At 37.8% G+C, this 23,019-nt stretch overlaps 1 protein-coding gene across 8 annotated transcripts in view; it reads right to left on the reverse strand.

Annotated features, from left to right (window-relative positions):
• Window positions 1-23,019, reverse strand: part of ARFIP1 (ARF interacting protein 1) — a 127,854-nt gene that overhangs the window by 37,166 nt on the left and 67,669 nt on the right. For 7 of the 8 annotated variants that reach the window (XM_020895787.2, XM_020895788.2, XM_020895785.2 and 4 more), the window contains 4 exons: window positions 17,940-18,035; window positions 16,263-16,375; window positions 9,930-10,151; window positions 2,702-2,859 (listed from right to left, as the gene is read on the reverse strand). In XM_020895787.2, the coding sequence (XP_020751446.1) occupies window positions 2,702-2,859; window positions 9,930-10,151; window positions 16,263-16,375; window positions 17,940-18,035 (589 nt within the window). The remainder of the gene's footprint in view (window positions 1-2,701; window positions 2,860-9,929; window positions 10,152-16,262; window positions 16,376-17,939; window positions 18,036-23,019) is intronic. The other variant, XM_020895792.2, reaches the window with a different exon arrangement.

The raw sequence follows: 23,019 nt of genomic DNA on the forward strand, positions 1-23,019 counted from the left end.
TTGCCAAAGCAATCCAGAGGAAAAAGAACAAAGCAGGAAGCATAACTTTCCCAGGCTTCAGATAATACTACAAAGCTACAGTAATCAAAACAGCATGGTATTAGCATAAAAATAGACACATGGATCAATGGAACAGAATAGAGAACCCAGAAATAAACACACACACCTATGGTCAATTAATCTTTGGCAAGGGAGGCAAGAACATACAACGGAGAACTGAGTCTCTTCAGCAAACTGATGTTGAGAAAACTAGAAGGCGTCATGTAAACCAATGAGGTTAGAATACACCCCCACACCACACACAAAATAAACCCAAAACGGTTTAAATAAAAGACATGACACAATGAAACTTCCAGAAGAGAGCATGGGTAAAACATTCTGACATAAATTGTAGCAATGTCTTCTAGGTCAGCGTCCAAAGGCAAAAGAAATACAAGCAAAAATAAACAAACGAGACCTAATCAAAGTTATAAGCTTTTGCACAGCAAAGGAAACCATAAACAAAATGAAAAGACAACCTACAGACTGGAAGAAAATACTGGTGACCACCGTGACTGACAATGGCTTAACTTCCAAAATATACAAACAGCTCATACAACTCAATAACAAAAAAACAAACAACCCAATCAAAAAATGGGAGAAGATCTACATAGACATTTCTCCAAAAACATCCAGATAGTCAACAGGGTCAGGAAAAGATGCTCAACATCTCTAATTATTAGAGAAATGTAAATCAAACCTACAATGAGGTATCACTTCATACCAGTGAGAATGGCCATTATCAAAAAGTCTACCAAACAAAAAGATTCTACAAATAATAAATGCTAGGAGGAGTGTGGAGAAAAGGGACCCCTCCTACACTGTTAGTGGGAATGGAAACTGGTACAGCCACTATGCAGAACTACGGATGTTCCTTAAAAAATTAAAATTATTATTCAACCATAAACAATAATGAAGTACTGCCATTTGCAGCAACATAGATGGATCTAGACATTACCATCCTAGGTGAAGTCAGACAGAGAAAGACAAATATTACACATCACCTACTTGACAAATATATCACTTATTTGTGAAATCTAAAAAATGATACAATTGAACATATTTACAAAACAAAAAGAGATTCACAAATTTTGAAAGCAAGTTTATGGTTACCAAAGGGAAAAGCTGGGGAGAAAGAAAAATTGGGAGTATGGAATTAACAGATATACATCTGTGTGTGTGTGTGTGTGTGTGTGTGTGTGTGTGTGTATGAAATACATAAACAACAAGGACTTACTGCATATAGCCCAGGGAACTCTATTCCGCATCTTACAATAACCTATAATGGGAAAGGGTGTGAAAAAGAATGTGTGTGTGTGTGTGTGTGCTGAACTGCTTTATTGTGCACCTGAAACTAACAATACTATAAACCAACTACAGGTCAATATAAACAAAATTTCAGGAAAGAAGGTGTGTGCAAAAAGTCAAGCTATTGAAAGAACATGGTAATAACTTTTTAAAGCTTGAAGAAGCTATATAAGTGTTTATAAAGTACAAAAACGTTTTGAGCAACTACTATCAATTAAAAAAAAACAGTTAACTTTCCATGTGGTTTGGGCTTTTAGTTATATAAAGCATAAGGACACATATACTTAAGAATAAGCACTCAACTGCAAAAAGACTAGATACATTTAGCACTTCCACAGGCACTTCATATCACTAAACTAGACCAAGAGGTCACAAAGTAAAGTTATACACTAAAAAGGTAAAGTTTGTACTATCTTTGGCTATGCTATAAAAAGTATAACAGAAAATAAAGAAATCAAGTGTTCAGAGACAAAAAACTGAAAAGGGACAAAAATGAGTGGGGGAAGAAAACTGGGTCTGGGATCAAAAGTTGGAAGATGCTATCATAGATCTGCTGCATTTTAGACATTTCTAAGCATCTATTAATATGTATTTTGTTTACCTAACAGGATGGTTATGAGACAGAGAAATCATGTGTGTGGAGGTGTGTAAAAAAAGTATGAAAATACTGTATTATAAAGCACCATGGGAATACAAGGCAAATAATTTATGTAAAAAATAAAATCTGGAAGAGTCTGAAGACTGGTTATAATATGAATAAAGAACATGAAATTATGGAGGCAGAAATGAGCTTCTATATTCAAAAGCAACTGAAACTGCACCTGGCTGTTGCAGAAGCACTGTACTGCTTACAGGGAAGCACCATGGCTAAAAAGGCAGGCTCAAGCCAGATTAGACAGGGCATCTGCTATCGACCTGGTGGGAAATAAGGCCCTATGCTCTGCCAAGAAAGCTGGAGCAGGGAGCTCCCCCACCTTCCTAGTCCAAACAGGCAGGGTTTGGGCACATGACCAAGGCTCAACTGGATACACTTAAGGCAATGAAGCAAAGTATTCAGGAGCCTTTGGAATTTTTATTTATGTGAGCTGTAGCGGCATCAAGTACCAGAGGTACCCAGGCATCAGAACCCTAATGAGATTCTTCTGAGGCATTATTTTGGCTTTGGCTCTTGTTCATTTCTAGAACTGTTCTCCTGCCTTTTATTAGCTCTGTGGGCTCTCCTACAACATTCTAATAACACATTCTTTTTCTGTTCATATTGACCAGAGTTGGTTTCTCTTGTTGGCAACCCCAAATCTTACCTGAATTATGTACCACCTGTAAAACAAATGATATAATGAAAATCTATACTTACCTGGCACTTTCATACTGTTTCACGGTCATTAATGTATCTTCAATTGTTTTATTCACCAAAGTGTTTACACTGGCAATGAAAAAATTAATGGCTCCTAGAAGAGTCTCTCCATTTTTAGCTAGCAGCTTCTGGGTATCTGCATTATAGCCAAATTCTTCCTAAAACAAAAACAAAAAGTCACCTTAATTTATCCAGCTGTAAATCAGTAAATGTGACTAAAGAAAATCTCAGACACATCACTATTAGGAAAATATTTGATTTAGAAATCTAGCTATAGAAGTTTTTTCTTTCAATGTTTAAATAAATAGGAATCTAAATCACAACTAGCTATACAATTACAAAAAAGTCTAGTAAACCAAACTGTCATTAGCTTAGATGTACAGCTAAAATCAAATAATTTTAAAGTTAAACTACTTTGTACTAGAAAGAATATTTTCATTTCCACATTTTGTTTCTATTATACTGTAAGCACAGCTGTTAAGAAGAAAAATATAGCAGATTATTAATCAGAGAGGCTTTAACTTTCACAACCAAATTAGGTAACAATTGGCTAAGACTTTCAGACATAAAATAGACTACAATTTTTGTGTTTTGACTGAATCTCCCCAAAGTATAAATATTAACAATACACGTTTCTTTAAAAACCTAGTGACCAACTGACTCTCATGCTCAGGTCCATCCGGACAAACGGCTGAGGAAGGCTCACTCAACACTAGTTCCAGTTCATTCTCTCTGAGTAAACTGAGTCTTGGCTTAGCAAACATTACACACGACTCCTTAACATACGGACAGCAAGGACTAACTAAATTTTCAGCAGAGAAAGCTTTCCAGTCTACGTTTGATTAATTAACTGATTATCAAGAACATATCTGACTGAATAAAAACTTTGATTGTATCAAGCTTAGAACTGAATATATGAGGTATATCATTTATTTTGAGAATTCTGACCTTGTTAAAAATACTTCTAAATTTCAAGTGAAAAAAAATAAAAGACTATTCTCCAGATTTCCTTTTGGTAATGCAAACAAAACAGTGTTTATCTCACTGTTATGTAATTCTTCTAGGCAATGCTGTCATTCTTTTGTTTTCTTGTTATCTTACTCATTTTTAACATGGTAGAAAAAAACTGATGAGTAATAATGAAATAATTCCTAAGATGATGAAACAGCAAAATGTCTTCAGATATGGGAAAGTAAGATCATTAAGATCCCATACTGTGTATTTGATCTCCAATGGACTCATATGGTAGTTGCAAGATAAAACATTTTATTCTATTTTTAAGAATTAGTAAATTTATCATTGGAAGATCTCTAAGAAAGAATAAAAGTCCTAAAATATGAATCCTTCCAAAGAGAAATGCTCAAATAAGAAACTCAAAAATTAAAACTCAGTCCTCTAACTTTCTTGGTGGCCAGTGATAAAGAATGCATCGGCCAATGCAGGAAACACGGGTTCAATCTCTGGTCCAGGAAGGTCCCACATGCTGCAGAGCAACTAAGTCTGTGAGCTCAGGAGCCGCGACTACTGGGCCCGTGCCCTGGAGCCCAGGAGCCACGACTACTGGGCCCGTGCCCTGGAGCTGCGACTACTGGGCCCGTGCCCTGGAGCTGCGACTACTGGGCCCGTGCCCTGGAGCCACAGGAGCGGCGACTACTGGGCCCGTGCCCTGGAGCCACAGGAGCGGCGACTACTGGGCCCGTGCCCTGGAGCTGCGACTACTGGGCCCGTGCCCTGGAGCTGCGACTACTGGGCCCGTGCCCTGGAGCCACAGGAGCGGCGACTACTGGGCCCGTGCCCTGGAGCCACAGGAGCGGCGACTACTGGGCCCGTGCCCTGGAGCTGCGACTACTGGGCCCGTGCCCTGGAGCCACAGGAGCCGCGACTACTGGGCCCGTGCCCTGGAGCTGCGGACTACTGGGCCTGTGCCCTGGAGCCACAGGAGCGGCGACTACTGGGCCCGTGCCCTGGAGCCACAGGAGCGGCGACTACTGGGCCCGTGCCCTGGAGCTGCGACTACTGGGCCCGTGCCCTGGAGCCACAGGAGCGGCGACTACTGGGCCCGTGCCCTGGAGCTGCGACTACTGGGCCCGTGCCCTGGAGCCACAGGAGCGGCGACTACTGGGCCCGTGCCCTGGAGCCACAGGAGCGGCGACTACTGGGCCCGTGCCCTGGAGCTGCGACTACTGGGCCCGTGCCCTGGAGCCACAGGAGCGGCGACTACTGGGCCCGTGCCCTGGAGCTGCGACTACTGGGCCCGTGCCCTAGAGCCACAGGAGCTGCGACTACTGGGCCCGTGCCCTGGAGCCCAGGAGCGGCGACTACTGGGCCCGTGCCCTGGAGCCCAGGAGCCGTAACTATTGAGCCCGTGCCCTGGAGCCCAGGAGCCCGACTACTGAGCCCGTGCCCTGGAGCCCAGGAGCCATAACTATTGAGCCCATGTGTGGCAATTCCTGAAGCCTGAGGACTCTAGAGCCCGTGTTTTGTAACAAGAGAAGCCACCAAAAGCCCACGCAGCAATGAAGAGCCAGCACAGCCAAAAATTTAAAAAAAAATAAACACACAAAATAAAATTAAGAAAAAAACAGAAAAGAAATAGTTATTAAAATATAAATCTGGGTCCAACAGACTTGAAACCCCTCATGGATCACAGCCTTGTCCCAGAGAAGGGGCTGTATAACTCAATGAAATGATGAGCCATGCTGTCCATGCAGGGCCACCCAAGATAGACAGGTCATAGTTCAGAGTTCTGACAAATGTGGTCCACTGGAGAAGGGAACGGCAAGCCATTCCAGTATTCTTGCCTGGAGAACCCTATGAAAAAGCTAAAAGGTAGGATGCCGGCAGATGAGCTCCCTAGGTCGGAAGTGTCCAATACGCTAGTAGGGAAGAGTGAAGGGCAATTCCTAACAACTCCTGGTAAGAATGAAGCGCCGAGGCCAAAGCCGGAAAGATGCGCAGCTGTGGATGTGTCTGGTGGTGAAAGTAAAGTCTGATGCTGTAAGAACAATGATGGATAGGAACATGGAATGTTAGGTCCATGAATCAAGGTAAATTGGATGTGGACAAGCAGAAGATGTAAAGACTGAACATCAACATCTTGGGCATCAGTGAACTAAAATGGATAGGAATAGCAGAATTTAATTCAGATGGACATTATATCTACTGTGGACGAGAATTCCTTACAAGAAATGGAGTAGCCCTCACAGTCAACAAGAGGGTCTGAAATACAGTACTTGGGTGCAATATCAAAAAAGACAGAATGATCATGGTTCGTTTCCAAGGAAACCATTCAACATCAAAGTAAGGCAAGTCTATGCCCCAACCACTGATGGCGAAGATTAGGTATGACCTAAATCAAATCCCTTATGATTATACAGTGGAGGTGACAAATAGATCCAAGGGATTAGATCTGATAGAGTGGCTGAAGAACTACGGACTGAGGTTTGTAATACTGTACAGGAGACAGTGACTAAAACTATCCCAAAGAAAAAGAAATGCAAGAAGGCAAAGTGGTTGTCTGAGGAGAGTTTACAAACGGCCGAGGAAAGAAAGAGAATCAAAAGATAAGGGAGAAAGGGAAAGATACACCCAAACGGATGCAGAGTTCCAGAGAACAGCAAGGAGAGATGAGAAGGACTTCTTAAATGAACAATGCAAAGAAATAAGAGGAAAATAAAATGGAAAAGATGAGAAATCTCTTCAAGAAAACTGGAGATATCAAGGGAACATTTCATACAAGGACAGATCCTTACCATTTTTGTCCTTTATCATGCCTAACAGAAGTAGAAGAAATTAAAAAGAGGTGGCAAGAATACACAGAAGAACTATACAAGAAAGGTCTTAATGACCTAGATAACCATGACGGTGTGGTCACTCACCTAGAACTGGATATCCTTAAGTGTGAAGCCAAGTGGGCCTTAGGAAACATTACTATGAACAAAGCTAGGGAAGGTGATGGAATTCCAATTGAGCTATTTCAAATCCTAAAGGTGATGCTGTTAAAGTGCTGCACTCAATATGCCAGCAAACCTGGAAAACCCAGTAGTGGCTACAGGATTGGAAAAGGTCAGTTTTCATTCCAATCCCAAAGAAGGGCAATGCCAAAGAATGCTCAAACTACTGCACAATTGCACTCATCTCACATGCTAGCTAGTATATGTTCAAGTTACTTCAAGCTAGGCTTCAGCAGTACATGAACTGAGAAGTTCCAGATGTACAAGTTGGGTTTAGAAAAGGCAGAGGAACCAGAGATCAAACTGCCAACATTCATTGGATTGTGAAGAAAGCAAAGGAGCTCCAGAAAAACATCCACTTCTGCTTCACTGACTACACTTAACCCTCTGACTGTGCAGATCACAACAAACTGTGGAAAATTCTTCAAGTGATGGGAATACCAGACCACCTTACCTGTCTCCTGAGAAACCTGTATGTGGTTCAAGAAGCAATAGTTAGAACTGGACCTGGAACATTGGCCTGGTTCAGAATTAGGAAAGGAGTAAGGCTGTATAATATCACCTTATTTATTTAACTTCGATGCAGAGTGTATCATGCGAAATGCTGGACTGGATGAATCACAAGTTGGAATCAAGACTGCCAGGAGAAATATCAACAACATCAGATATGCATATGGTATCACTCAAATGGCACAAAATGAAGAGGAACTAAAAAGACTCTTAATGAGGGTCAAAGAGCAGCGTGAAGGAGTTGGCTTGAAACTCAACATTCAAAAACCTAAGATCATGGCATCCAGTCCCATCACTTCATGGCAAACAGAAGGAGAATAAGTGAAAACAGTGATAGACTTGATTTTCTTGGACAACAAGATCACTATGGATGGTGACTGCAGCTAAGAGATTAAAAGATGCTTGCTCCTTGGAAGAAAAGCTACAACAAACATAGACAGTGTATTAAAAAGCAGAGTCATCATTTTACCAACAAAGGTCTATATATTCAAAGCTATGGTTCTTCCAGTAGTTATGTATGTATATGAGTTGGACTATAAAGAAGGCAGAGTGCCAAAGAACTGATGCTTTTGAACTGTGGTGCTGGAGAAGACTCTTGAGAATTCCTTGGACTGCAAGGAGAGCAAACTAGTCAATTCTCAAGGAAATAACTTGAATATTCATTGGAAGGACTATACTGAAGCTCCAATCCTTTGGTCACCTGATGGGAAGAGCCAACTCACTAGAAAAGACTCTGATGTTGGGAAAGACTGAAGGCAGGAGGAGAAGGGGGTGGCAGAGGATTAGACAGTCAGACAGCATCACTGACTCAATGGACATGAATTAGAGCAACTTCTGGGAGACAGTGGAGGACAGAGGAACCTGGTGTGCTATAGTCCACAGGGTTGCAAAGAGCTGGACATGACTTAGCAACTGAACAATAACAACAATGGACTCGAATACGGAGGAGTAACCCTTCATTTTTTTTTTTTTAAAGGACTTCATATCTAAAAGAAAGGTAATAAAAGTACTACTAACTAAGACTGAGCATTAGATGAGCTATAACACATATGTAAGCAACTTAGAGCTGTATCTGATGTATAGTAAGTCCCCAACTGGCGTTAAGTATTATAATCTAATAGACTCTAGTCAATGTAGCATCACTGATAACACTGCTGTACTTCCCCAGACCCTCTACTCTGATCATTTTCCATACTGTGGGGATTTTTTTCTGGGTCACACCTTCTAAAGGTTTCACTTAAAGAGACAGGCAGAGATCAGAAAGAGACAGAAAGGCCTGAATATAAATTCCACTTACATCTTTTGTTTTTCATGATTTTATAAAAACTACCTAACCATCCTGACCTCAATTTCCTCATCTATAAAATCAGGATAACATTTCTTCCAGTATTATTAGAGAAATTACATGATATAATGGCTAAAAACCACCCCACCCATCACACTGAAATTGTGGATACTGAGTAATAACAGCTGCTATAACTCATCTTCCTAAATATTAGTTTCATTCTTCTTTTTGTCAGTGACTCAGTTAGAAGTGAATCTCAATATTTATCTCAATATTGTCATCTCTAGCCAAACTTTCTTTGTCCAAGATTCTAGATTATTAACAAATAATTTAACGCTCTAAATTAACTTCTCAAGTTATTAGTCTGTAGGGGATTTTCGTAGAAAAGGGATTTCTACATCTTTTGGCTCCAGGTGAGGAAAAAAAGATATAAAAGGAGTAATTTAAGATATCATCAGATGGGACTTCCCTGGTGGCCCAGTGATTATGAGTCCACCTTGCAATTCAGAGGACATAGGTTCTATCCCTGGTCCAGGAAGATCTCACATGTGGCAGAGCAACTAAGCCCGTTTGCCACAACTAGTGAACCCACAGGCTGCAACTACTGAAGCCTGTGCACGCCAGGGCCCGTGCTCCCAGGAAGAGAAGCCACCGCAGTGAGAAGCCAGCACACCACAACTACAGAGGAGCCCCTGCTTGCTGCAGCTAGAGAAAACCCACATGCAGCAACAGAGAGGAGCCAAAAAAAAGATAGCGTGAGAAATTAATAATGCTTTCTGCTGCATACTTACATAGATATACACAGAAAAACAATTTCATTCTAAAATTCATACTAATGATTTCAGTAAAAGTGTATCACAAATCAAGTCAAGTTAAGTACTGTTTAGGACATTCAGAGACTAGGTAAGAGATTTTCAACATGCTGTGCTAAGTTGCTTCAGTTGTGGCCAACTCTTTGCAAACCTATGGACGACAGCCTGCCATGCTCCTCTGGCCAGGGGATTTCCCAGGCAAGAATACTGGAGACAGTTGCCACTTTCTCCTCCAGGGGATCTTCCTGACCCAGGGGATCGAACCTGTGTCTTCTGCATTGGCAGGCAAATTCTTTACCACTAACACCACCTGGGAAGCCCCAAGATTTTCAACAGGTGCCTGAATTTACTTTTTACCCACACCCAGTTATTTACATGATTATATATGATTCTTTCTAGGCTCAAGCAGTCTGAGTACTCTTTTTCCTTTTCTCTAACCAAGTTCCCTTTCCCTGAAAACTCCAGCTGACATTTTCTTTGGATCAGTATTTTGACAAAAGTCAGCTGGGCCTTCTTGAAAATTATATAAAATATCTTAAAAGAATACCACAAGATTCCAATTTTATTAAGAGTTCAACAAATCAGAAATGTAACAAATTGCCTCTTAGAACACTCCTATTGCCATTTTCACCCCTTTCCCCTCCAACAGTTATTTCAAATAATCTTACATGGAGTTCCAGTGATTTTAAACTCAGGTCAGCAAATGCATCTCCAAGTTGCCTTTGGGTATGCACCATCTGGAAAAGCTGGGTCGACAGGGTCTGAGCCAGTTTTAGAATATTTTCGTATTTTTTCTTGTTATCTCTTAATATATCAATCTGAGCTTCAAGTTCAAGGTCCACAGTTCTTGATCCACGGCCCAGCTTCTCAGAGATAATTTGTCGAGTGCACTAAAAGTAGAAAGATGTATTTTGTTTAGGGAAAAAAAAAGAACAAAAGATAAAAGCAGTAATCCAAAGTGCAAATGCTGAAGTGAAGGGTATACACCATTTCTGGCTTGAAACAAGCCAGCCTAACAAACTGCAAACTTTCAGTCCCGTTTGGACGTTCATCAGGACTCAGAAAGTAAATTTACCAATCATGCTTATTAACTATTACTCATCAGAGAAATTTTTAAAACTTACCTAGCTAATTTATATACTGCCAGATGAGTTCTCTCATGTAATCATATTTCAAGCTTTGTGCATTTTGGTAGATGATTTAAAACAACTGACATACTTAGCATTGGTTTAAGAATACTGGACTATTAATATAGGAATAATACCAAAAATCCTACTCTCTTATCAGTTTCAAATGCTTTTTTCCCTTCTAGCTTTCCCTTAAATAGCTGTGTATGTGTGTGTGAGCAGGAAGAACGAAGGGAAGGAAGGAAGGAGAAAGAAAAAAGAGGGGGTGGAGAGAAGGGAAGGGGGAAGGACAGAGGAGGTAGAGATTAGAGATTTCTGAATTCTTCTTCTACTTTTGCCTAGATAAAACAGTATTAAACTATGTTACTCTATTCTACAGTATTCTGTTTCTGCCCCAGAAATGATACAAGAGATTATAGTTTTCAGTTTACCACTCAACAATATATTATCAGAGCCAACCATACAGGGCATTAATATCATCATTATCATTTAAAGTTAACAAAAGTACTCTAAAAAGTAGTAAATAAACATTGCAATTTTTAAAATTTGCCAATTTGTTATTTTATCATGTCTTTTAAAGTTTTGGTTACAGAATTAGTAGTTGTTGTATAAGTGAAAATAATGAATGAAATAAAAATGAATGTCCTCTTCCTTTAATTTGACTAGATAGTAGAAAAGTATTAATTAGACTCTTCTTTAAACCTATATAATCACATTGTAATATTTTTAAAGTAAACATGAGACTATGCTATGCTATACATAATATTCAGAGCATTTTTCTAAGAACAAATATCTTGAAACTTTTCCTTGTCAACAAATATAAATGTATTATTTATCCTTTTAATGTTAACATATATGTTACTTACATTTTTCTATTTAAAATTGAAATGAATTACCTGACACTCTCTATTATAATCAATTAAGGATCTTTACAAATAAACATTTTTTAATAAAGGAGTTCTTAAAAAAAAAGTAGACAAATTAACTATATAGAAAATGATAGGAAGATCAAAGGCCAAACTCAAAGAAGGGATAAAACTATTTTTATGGAAAACATACAAACACTCTTTGGAGATGAAAAACATATAAAGAGAATGTTTAACTGCAGACTTTGTGATTTTAATGAGAGAAACATCAGCAAGTAATATTTGAAACGGTAACAAGATCAAGATATACCACTCATTTCCACTTTTCTTCCACACAGGGATTTTCCCTATGCAATAGAATATTATCAGAGGCATTTACCTACTCTTAAGCCAAAGCATGTGGTACCTTCCATAGCAACCCAGATATAATAGTCTGTTGAAAATCAAGAAGCCAAAATTCAGTGAAGGAACTTGGCAGACTAGGAAAATGAAAGAAATGTCTACTTTTGTCTGAGTGGTCATTTTTTACAGAAATAGTGGTGATGAGCAGACAGCAAGGTCAAAGGTTCAATGAGGAAATTTTTCTTTCCAGGAAGCCATGGCCATGGGAAAAGTAAGGCCAGAGTGTAAGGCATCAAATCTGGACGCCTTAAACAAGTTTCGAAACTGAACTTACAGAGCTTACATTCCAGTACAGATGACTAGCCACTCTCAAGGAAATCTAAGTCAGCAGGAGGTGAGAATGCTACAGACAGCCTATGTGGAACTTTGCAAAGAAAGCTGCAGTGAGAAACCAAGTTACTAGGCATTTCTCCACTCATCAGGGTCCCGAAGCAGGCTTCTCACATGACCACTAAAAAACCAGAATTTTATTTAAGTCGCTTCCTAGTAAACACTGAAACTGAAGTGCAAAATTGAAGGTCAGTATATATCATAAAGTAAGTTTAAAACAGAAGACAACTAAAAGTTCTCAGTTTACGCTTCTCCAAAGCCCCTGGAAATGCAGATGACTTGCCGTGACCTGCGGTCCTGCTCAGCCTTCCATATAAATTAAGGACAAGTGGAACCAGGTTAAACAGGCAGGAAGAAGCAAAAGTAATCACTGCTCTGCGGAGATCTCCTACTTGGGAGAGGATAGAATAATGACAAATAGTGTATAAAATACCATGAATCTCCACCGTACAGATCATGAATTTACAAGATAATCACTGGATACTATTAGTATTTAAATAGCACCAAGAGCTTAGAATAAAACAATTAGGTACAAGGAAAAGAATAAGCTAATGGCAGCAAAAGACAGATACTATGTTAAAGTTGTTAAGGATAGGGAAGAAGGGAGCATAAAAGTAAATAGCAGAAGCTGAACAGTGGAAACAGAAAAACCAGTAAATAAATAAGACAATATGGTAAGAAAGCCAGGAATGAAAGTTTAAAAGATACTGGCTTTAAGTCAACAAATATTAATTTGCTAAAGGTATGAACACTGGTTCGGGCTTCCCTGGTGGCTCAGCTGGTAAAGAATCTGCCTGCAATGTGGAGACCTGGGTTCCATCCCTGGGTTGGGAAGATCCCCTGGAGAAGGGAAAAGCTACCCACTCCAGTATTCTGGCCTGGAGGATTCCAGGGACTATATAGTCCAAGGGGTCTCAAAGAGTCAGACACGACTGAGGACTTCCCTGGTGGCTCAGACGGTAAAGCGTCTGTCTACAATGCGGGAGACCTGGGTTCGATCCCTGGGTCGGGAAGATCCCCTGGAGAAGGAAATGGCAACCCACTCCAGTACTCCTGCCTAGAAAATCCCGTGGACAGAGGAGCCTGGTGTCCATGGGGTCGCAAAGAGTCGGACACGACTGAGCGACTTCACTTTCTTTCTATGAATACTGGTAGCAAGTTCTTAAAACATTTTGTAAAGAATTTAATGTTTGGAAGAGACATTAATAGGTCTGAGTACTAAAACTGAGATTATTCTTAAAAAAATAAGATAGACTTTTACAAGTACCCTGTATTTGCAAAACACAAAAATGAACAAAAATGGCAAACCAGAGTTTATTATTTATATTGATTCCTGCAGATGAGAAAAAATAAGAAAATAAATAAATTTTGGATTCAAACTGTAATCAGGTAGATTAAAATAATACTTAATAGGTTCAAGGCCTAAACTTAAAATCACTTCTATTACATATTTGGTTTTAATCACTACACTAATCTTGGGATCAATATTAGCACTTCCTTTATTAAACACCAATAAAGAAGTGCTAATATTCTCTTTGAGTAAAAGCTTTAAGGTGTCTGCCAGAGAACAGAAACAGACAGAAGAAATTAAAAACAAAAATCATGAAGAAACTGAAGTCTATGAAAGAGGATCAAAGTCAGCCAGAATCAAATTCCTCAGAGTATGATAGGTAATGAGCACAAATCAGAATCAACACTTGAAAGATTATCCTGATAACAATGAATGTCCTATGTCAGCTCATAATTTGGACTAAAAAGGTCAAAAAGCCAGAAGAACAGAGTTGTATGTCAGTCCAGACACACTGAGCTACAAGCTCCATAAAATCACGTTAAGCTAGGACTTTCTCTCTTTTGACTTAGATTGAGATATACAAATTATTCTGATGAAAACAATTTTTCAGTTAAAAATAAAATCACTCTGAAAGAATGAGAACTCCTTCACACAGTACGATGTCATGTGTATACATTATGAAGTTTGGTTATTTTCAATAACAGAAAATCTGAATGTGGTATGTTAACGTAGAAAAGAAGTGAAAATGTTAGTTGCTAGGTCGTGTCCCATTCCTTGCAACCCTATGGACTCCTGTGGATCATGAATTCTCTGTCCATGAATTCTCTAGGCAAGAATACTGGAGTGGGTAGCCACTCCCTTCTTCAAGGGATCTTTCTGACCTAGGGACCAAACCTGGGTCTCCTGCATTGCAGGGGGACTCTTTACCATCTGAGCAACCTGGGAAGTCCCATGTTAAGGTAGAGATAACTATAAACTAATAATGATTCAACTCTGATTACTGTAGAGGTAAAAGAAGAAAAGAACAGTTGATAAACACACACATACAGGAAAAAAAAAAAGATAAGCAACAAGGAAAACACAACTGCAACAAGAGAGGAAGTCCAAAATGACAAAAAATTAAACTTGATAAATTGTAAAATTAGGATTATTAGGATTTGGTTAAAAAATAAGATTGTAAATGAAAGAAGTCTGGGGGGGGGGTGGGGGTTAGCGTAATTTGTCACACAGGCAAATCAAAAGTAGTAGTACTAATTTTTTTGTAAATCATTATTAATGTATTTAATGAGCATAATCGCTTTAAGAAAACACACAACATATAAAGACATATGTACTTAAAAAAAAAAAAAAAGACCTGTATTCTTTAGGCTCAAAATGTGTGGCTAAAATTTCAGGAATAAATGAACAATGGAACGGCTGAATAAACGTATTTAATAAATAAGTGAGGCTCAGTCTGGTATGAAAGATAAACAAGTGAAATGAAAGGGAGTATGAAGGGGCATTTCAGGCAGTGGGCTAATACAGCCCGTGAACAAAGCTGCAGAGGCATGAGAAAGCACAGCTTGTTTAGGAACCCTCTGGAGAAGCTGGTATGGACCACAAGCTCTGCGGGTGGGAGAGAGGAGCAGCAGGATAAAGATGGAAGTGTAGACGGGGACCAAGCGAAGGACTTAAGCAAAATGAACCATGCCAGGCAGAGCAGAAGCTGCATGATGAGATAACTTGTTGAGAAGCCACTACAGTAGTGTAAGAGGTTATCACACGGCTGTGAAGTGTGAGATGGAGACGAAGATACAGTCGAACAACATTAAGGAGGCAGAGTCCATTTAATAACTAACTGGGCACGTGGGATCAGTGAGGAGATGAAGTAGACATCTGAATACTTGGATGAACTGCTGCGATACGAAGGAGTACCAAAGGAAACACAGTATTCATGGAATGAGAGAACCCACGTCCCTGAGAACGAAAGGCGCAATAGGCACACAGCGTATCCTGAAGTCGAGAAGAGCCCGGCAGGCGTCGAGTTCTGATGGCTGCCACTGGCATTTCTCAGCTCTGCACGGACATGAGCTAAATCATTGTTGGAAAGTTTCATGCAGCAGTTTCAGGGCACTTTTATCATCTTAAGAAAACCTGTACTTTTGTGGAAAACTGAAGATCATACTTCAAAAATACTAACTGAAAAAATAAATGCACTTCTGTATTACTCTTTAGAAGATACATAAGAGACTCCTGTATAAAAATACAGACAATTCCTGATTTACAAACCACTAGGCCCACTACCAATTCACAAAGAGAGCGAGTGTTAACACTGAGCTCTAAATAGAACTGTTAGGGTTTTCATCCACTTAACTATTCTATGAATTCTACTGTCTCATCCCTGTTAAGTTTCAAAGGTACTAATTTGGGGTTTGAGCTCTCTATTTGTAACACATCAAATATAGCTGTATTGCTTCAGAGTAAATTTTGCTTATTTACTTTAGGAGAATGTAAGAAAAGTAATCAATACTTACTCTGAAGCAATGCACTTAACAACAATAAACCTTTGAAATCTAACTCATATACTATGTGTACAGTTTAGTGCTTAGTTATTACAATAAGATCAGAGAATTCCAAACTTTGGAAAACTAATATACCTCTTGACATTCCGCTGCTATAAAGTATCAAAAAGATGGAGGTTGTGACAAACATATCTATGGCAGTTCTACAGCTAAATGTGCTCCCAGACATATCTCTTCTTTAATTATGTGTTATCTGTCAATTAATAAGAACTTCAGTAGCTCTTTTTAGAACTCAACCTACTGACTTTTTAAACTACATTTATGCAAAGATCAGTAAGACAAAATATTTTTAATTGTATATTTATGTTTAAAGAGCATTATTCTCTCCTATACATTTATATAATTGCAAAATAATAATTTGAGTAATATTCGAATGAAATTCTTAGAGCTACTTGGGGTGGAAACATTAAAAAAAATTACAAACCTTGTAGGTATTTAGACTCCATTTTCTAACAAGTTCTAACTTTTCCATTGCAGGATTTTTAGTTTCATCTGCTAGAATAACTGGCCCACTTTTTGTCTGCGTTCTTTGGCCACCTGTAACATCAGAACAAAACATAAAAATGCAAACTACACAGACAAGTAGAAAGAAAACAAAACACAGATGCAGTTCAAATTAAACTACTTATGCATTTAAAGAAATAAGGAGGTTCCCACAAAGTAAAGGACCAGAACTTCTTGAAATCATTTTAAGGATGATTTCCTGAAACTGTAAAAAAAATTTTCTTTGGTTTGTCTATCTTCTTAAAAGAAAAAAAAAAATGCTGCAATAGGCCTTCTTCTCTAAACTGCTATTTACTTCAAGGAAAATAAAATTTCCACAATTTACCTTATAACCTAATGATTCTTAAAGAATTGTCATTAAAAATCTGAAAGGCTCACTCACACTCTTCACAGTGACCTCCTTTCATTATACTACAGAGAAGAGAGCAACAACAGAATGTTACAAAAATTTTGGAGGATTTAAAAATACTATAACTTTAGACAGTCATTAAAAATATCTTACTGTAGTATATGAGGTTTTGTTAAAACAAGACCTACATTGTGCCTCAGCTTTTTCTCAAGAAACCCAGCACTTCCCCCAAAGCCATAATTAATACAAGCAGTATAAGGCCCTGATAATGCGTTACCCCAACAACTAAGAAATTAGGACATAACAGCAACTCCACAGCTATACAGTTTCTCATAGTAAAATACTTTTCACAGAAGAACATATTTAGTAACATTTATGATGCTAATAACTTGGAATATAGATATCATAATTTTAAAATAACAATTTTAAAAAAAGACAAGAGAAAACATTTTATAAAATGGTTTTAGAAGGTTAGAGTCGGCAAAAATTTCTTCTCTCACCCCTATAGCCAGGCCAGGCTTTACCACAGTTTTATATAATCTAAGAAGGAGAACAGTATATAAAATCAAATGCATTTAAGAACTTACAAAATTCTCACATAAACAAAATATAAAATATTAACATTTAATGTAAAAAGAAACACAGAGTTTACTTTTTGCCCTGTTTTTATAGTCCAGCAATATTAAAGTGAAAAGCAAATCCATTGCAAAGAAATAGGTTTTTCCCAGTACTTTTCACTGGGCATAACTGGAAAATTACATAGTATTTTGATGCAATTTGACAACTAGTTGTTAAGTCAAAGTTGAAAACAGGAAGACACAACCTTTTCCACTTGATTCATTCCAAATAATGAACAACCCAACTGTTGAAAGTCCTGTTTTATTTAACTGAAAACAGATGGCAGAGCTGCAAAGCTGAGAGTTCAGGATCAAATAAGTAAAGTAACATTTTCCAGAGCAAAGAAAAGAAAGGTAGATTAAAAATGAATCAAACTTTATAGTGCTTTTTTCTCATAAAGTTACTTAAATTTCATGTTTGAGATTGCACCTAATAAACTTTGAAAAGCCAGAAAGATAAGCTATGGCTAGAGAGATTACTTTCCTTATTGTTAAAAAAAAAAAAAGCAGTCACCAGAAAAGCCAGAATAACACACACCTAAGAATATAAAGCAAGCGATATGAAACTGAGTGAGTTAGTTTAGCTTCAGCAGTAGCAAGGAGGGCTTTATCCAGCCAGTGCAGTGAATACCTGCAGGAACAATTAAATCACTTCCTTGTTGAGTCAGTCGGCTAGCTGCCACCCTGCTGGGGGACATAACAGATGGCAGAGGTGGTGCTGGGCAACCTGAAAAGGGCAGACATTTCTCTGTGAAAATGCTTCTCTTCCTCTACACAACATACATTTTGAATACAGCTGTACTGACATTGCCTTTAAAACATTCAAAAAAAGGATTAAAAGTTGGGAACTAATATACTTGCTTTCATGAAGAAATGGACGAGTAATAAATGGATGCTACCAGGATGAGTTCTTAGAAACTTTTCATCAAACTATAAAAACCAAACAAAACACATAACTGTAAGAAGAAACTTGGTAAGATCATGTTTAAGTAGGACTTTACCTGGACTTTGCTATTTTCAAATCAATTAAAAGTATGTGATTAAAGGATACAGCTGAATGATATTAAAGCTTAACTCAACATTTTATAACTTGCTACTCTAACATAGGGAGGAAAGCTCAAGCAGAAATACAAAGTCACGTAACACTTATATCAAATTTATCATTAACATTCACAGAAATGTGAGTGGATCAGCCTTCACAGAAATTATAGCCAAAAGTTCAAATCATAACTCAAGTATCACCTAGTACAGATTACTACTACTCATAGTATGGATGCAAGGGGTTTCCATCAATTATGTCATCTCAGAGCTCCTCAGAAATACAGACCTACTTAACCAGAATCTGCATTTTCACAAGATCTTCAGGTGATTTGTATGCGTTTTGAAGCCTGAGAAGTGATAACACAGAGTGCTATTCTGATTAATCATAAGACTTCTGAAGCTTTTAGAACATACCTGAGACATTCCACAAGATCTACTGATTATCACAAAAACAGGTTATCTTTAGAGCTTTGTTTTTGCGGGGGGGAATGGAAAGCTTTAGCTTTTTTATTAGATTGATTTTCTGGTTTTATTTATTAGATAAATAAAAATAGCATATATTTAAGGTGTAAAAAGTGATTTTTGATATACGTATACACTGTAACAAAATTACATCCATCACCTCACATAGCTACCTTCTTTGTGTGTGGTGAGAAGACCTGAGATCTATCAGTAAATTTCAAGTATACATTATTATTAACTAGAGTCACCATGCTGCTCATTAGGCAACAGTAGTTTTTTAAAAGCTACTTATTCTCAAACACAACTAAATTTGACAACCTGAGGAAAGAATACAATTTTGGAATGAAACACACTGAGTTTTAAAATTCTAACTCTTGGGTTTGAAATTCTGGCTCTATTTATCAAATAGTATCAGGAACACCCTGGCAAATTACTCAAGATCTCTGAGCCTTAGTTTGTTTAAAAAGTAAGAAAAATTGAGTACCCAACATTGTTGCTAATGTCCAGCATAAAACTGTACAGTTTCAATTGACTATTTTAAATTCTAAAGGTTGTATGTCTTCAGGGAAGTGATCATTGAAAAGAAACTGAAAAAATTATTAACATCCTTCACATTTAGCTGAATATATTTTAATGTTTCTAAGATAATTTTATTACAACTACACTCTTTTCCAGTTTTCTAAAAACATATAACATATCAAATTTATAATCAAATATTCTAATAAGAATTACATGTCAACTTTCTCATATCCCAGATATACTAAGTTCTGATCAGGAACAGTCACTAGTTTTAATATGGAAAACTTAATCTGGACTGAATCTAACATTAAAATCCAAAACACGCAATGTATCTAAATAGAATGGCATTACCTTTCAAAATGAGATGCCCGTCTTTCAAAAAAAAATCTGCTGAACCACAAAAATTTAAAACTGGAACGGACAATAGAAATCAACTAGTCTAACACTAAACTACAGGAAAAAAGAGGCTCAGAGAGGTTTAAACAGCTTATTAGATCCTCAGATGTTCTGAATCCATACCAAAATATCTGTTATTAAATTCAAAACAAAAAACATCAATCCATAAATTACTCGTTAAGCTGGAAGGCATTTAATGGCTTATCCAATGCAATCATTACTTTAAACAAAAACTCCATCTCTATTATTACATAAAGAAGAGTTCAATAAATGATGACTACTATAATTCCATTTCGTGATAATCCCAGGAACATAGCCCTGTTGTTCTGGCTATTATTGTTTATTAATCTTGCATAAGAAATAATCCCATGATTTAACATGAGATATGTATAACATATATGTCACAAATGATACAGAACTTTCCAAACTAAAGTAGCAAAAAGACACAGTGCTGAGGTAAGTAGGTACCTTCAACTATCTGCTTTACTTTCAAGGGTTAATTGTTCTCTGTCTCTTCAAATCTTTAAGTCAGACTAATTTAGTTACTAAAATCATTCACGAATAATAAGTAAATCATTCCAACAAAAATAACTCTTAAAACTCTAGGCTTTTGTTAATTGATGAAATTTGGAGAATTAGCTCAGTTTTCTCTCAACAGAAGTCCAGGAATATGAATGTGTATGCAACGATCAAAACCGCACTAAAACAAAACTCAGATACCAAGAACAACTCACTCTTAAGAGTTTTGATTTATTCATGGTTTCCACTGTTATTGATTCTACCATGTATTTCTTGGGTAGATTTCAATATTTATTGTTACACTGAATTAAAGCACAATTTCTTCTAAATTTGCTCCAGAGATGGAAAAATAAATGGTAATAAAATCCTTATAAAGTTATCATTCAGTCATTTTCCCAGAGAGCAAACAGAGCCCCAACTCCTAACCTTTTCTCATGAGACATTTTATCATCCTAAATTTTGTTCACTTAAAAAGGCTTTCTTATCTCTTCTTGCTATTCTCTGGAACTCTGCATTTGGTTGGGTATATATTTCCCTTTCTCTTCTGCCTTTCACTTCTCTTCTTTTCTAAACTATTCGTAAGGCTTTCTCAGACAACCACTTTCATCTTCTTGCATTTCGTTTTCTTGGGGATACCCAACTGAATTCAGAGTTCCAGAGAATAGCAAGGAGAAATAAGAAAGCCTTCCTCAGTGATCAATGCAAAGAAATAGAGGAAAACAACAGAATGGGAAAGATTAGAGATCTCTTCAAGAGGATTAGAGATACCAAGGGAACATTTCATGAAAAGATTGGCACAATAAAGGACAGAAAGGACAGAAACAGTATGGATCTAACAGAAGCAGAAGAGATTAAGAGGTGGCAAGAATACACAGAACTATCATATCCCGAACAATCATGATGGTGTGGACACTCACCTAGAACTGGACATCCTAAAGTGTGAAGTCAAGTGGGCCTTAGGAAACATTACTACGAACAGAGCTAGTGGAGGTGATGGAATTCCAGCTGAGCTATTTCAAGTCCTAAAAGATGATGCTGTTAAAGTGCTGCACTCAATATGTGCAAATTTGGAAAACTCAGCAGTGGCCACAGGACGGGAAAAGGTCATTCCAATCCCAAAGAAGGGAAATAAAAAGAATGTTCAAACTACCACACAATTGCACTCATTTCACACGCTAGCAAGGTATGCTCAAAATCCTTCAAGCTAGGCTTCAACAGTATGTGAATTGGAACTTCTGGATGTAAAAGCTGGATTTAGAAAAGGCAGAGGAACCGGAGGCCAAATTACCATCACCTACTGGATCATACAGAAAGCAAGGGAATTTCAGAAAAACAGCTATTTCTGTTTCACTGACTATGTGAGAAGTCTTTGACACTGTGGATCACAACAAATTGTGGAAAATTCTTAAACAGATGGGAATACCAGACCACCTTACCTGTCTCCTGAGAAACCTGCATGCAGGACAGAAAGCAACAGTGAGAACCTTACATGGAAAAATGAACTAGTTTAAAATTGGGCAGGAAGTACGACAAGGCTATATACTGTCACCCTGCTTATTTAACTTATATGCAGAGTACATTATGTTAAATGCCAGACTGGAATGAATCACAAGCTGGAATCAAGACTGCGAGGAGAAATATCAACAACCTCAGATATACAGATAATACCACTCTAATGACAAGTGAAGAGGAACTAAAGAGCCTCTTGATGAGGGTAAAAGAGGAGAGTGAAAAACCTGGCTTAAAACTAAAAACTAAAAAAAGCAGACACTGCACTTTGCCAACAAAGGTCCACATAGTCAAAGCTATGGTTTTTCCAGTAGTCATGTATGGATATGAGAGCTGGACCATAAAGAAGGCTGAGCACTGAAGAATTGTTGCTTTCGAATTGAGCTGGAAACGACTCTTGAAATCCCTTGGACTGCAAGATCAAACCAGGCAATCCTAAAGAAAATCAACCCTGAATATTCATTGGAAGGGCTGACGCTGAAACTGAAGCTCCAATACTTTGGCCACCTGATGTGAAGAGCCAACTCAGTGGAAAAGACCCTGATGCTGGGAAAGGTTGAGGGCAGAAAGAGAAGGGGGCAACAGAGGATGAGATGGTTGGATGGCATCACTGACTCAATGGACATGAGTTTGAGCAAAGTCTGGGAGATAGTGAGGGAGAGGGAAGTCTGGCATACTGCAGTTTATGGGGGTTGCAAAGAGCTGGACATGACTTAGCAACTGAACAACAATAAGAACATATTCTAAATTTTAAACATGAGAAAATCATGTTCATTCCAATTTATGTATACATGCCTCAAAACAAGAACACTTGACTACAACTTTCCAGTAAATGCTTAATGAATCTGAGTATGACAGAATGATTATTTTTTTAACATATTGATTAACTATGTAGCTTGTTTTAAAAAATGTTTTATAAAGTCAATTCAAAGAGACACAAATTACTGCCATTATCACAAAACATATTTTTTACTCCAATTTGAGGGACTACGATGGATCTGCAAGTGAAATTGACTGGCACTTCATGTTCATGTACAACAGGTTACAATGCCAGCTGACTTTGATTATTGCATATACTATTCTGTTTAAGGGGGAAAGGATAAAACCAAATGTCAGCTAAATAATTCCACTGAAAATCTTCAAATGTTTTAATTGTAAAAGTCTTTTTTTTAATTCTATGTTGACATTTAAATTTGGAAATTGGTGGCTGGTCGGAAAATGTTGCCACGTTGTCACACAAAGTGTGCCATGGGTCTTCAAACGTT

Source organism: Odocoileus virginianus, chromosome 12 (assembly GCF_023699985.2).
Source record: "Odocoileus virginianus isolate 20LAN1187 ecotype Illinois chromosome 12, Ovbor_1.2, whole genome shotgun sequence".
In the NCBI taxonomy this organism is placed as follows: Eukaryota; Metazoa; Chordata; class Mammalia; order Artiodactyla; family Cervidae; genus Odocoileus; species Odocoileus virginianus.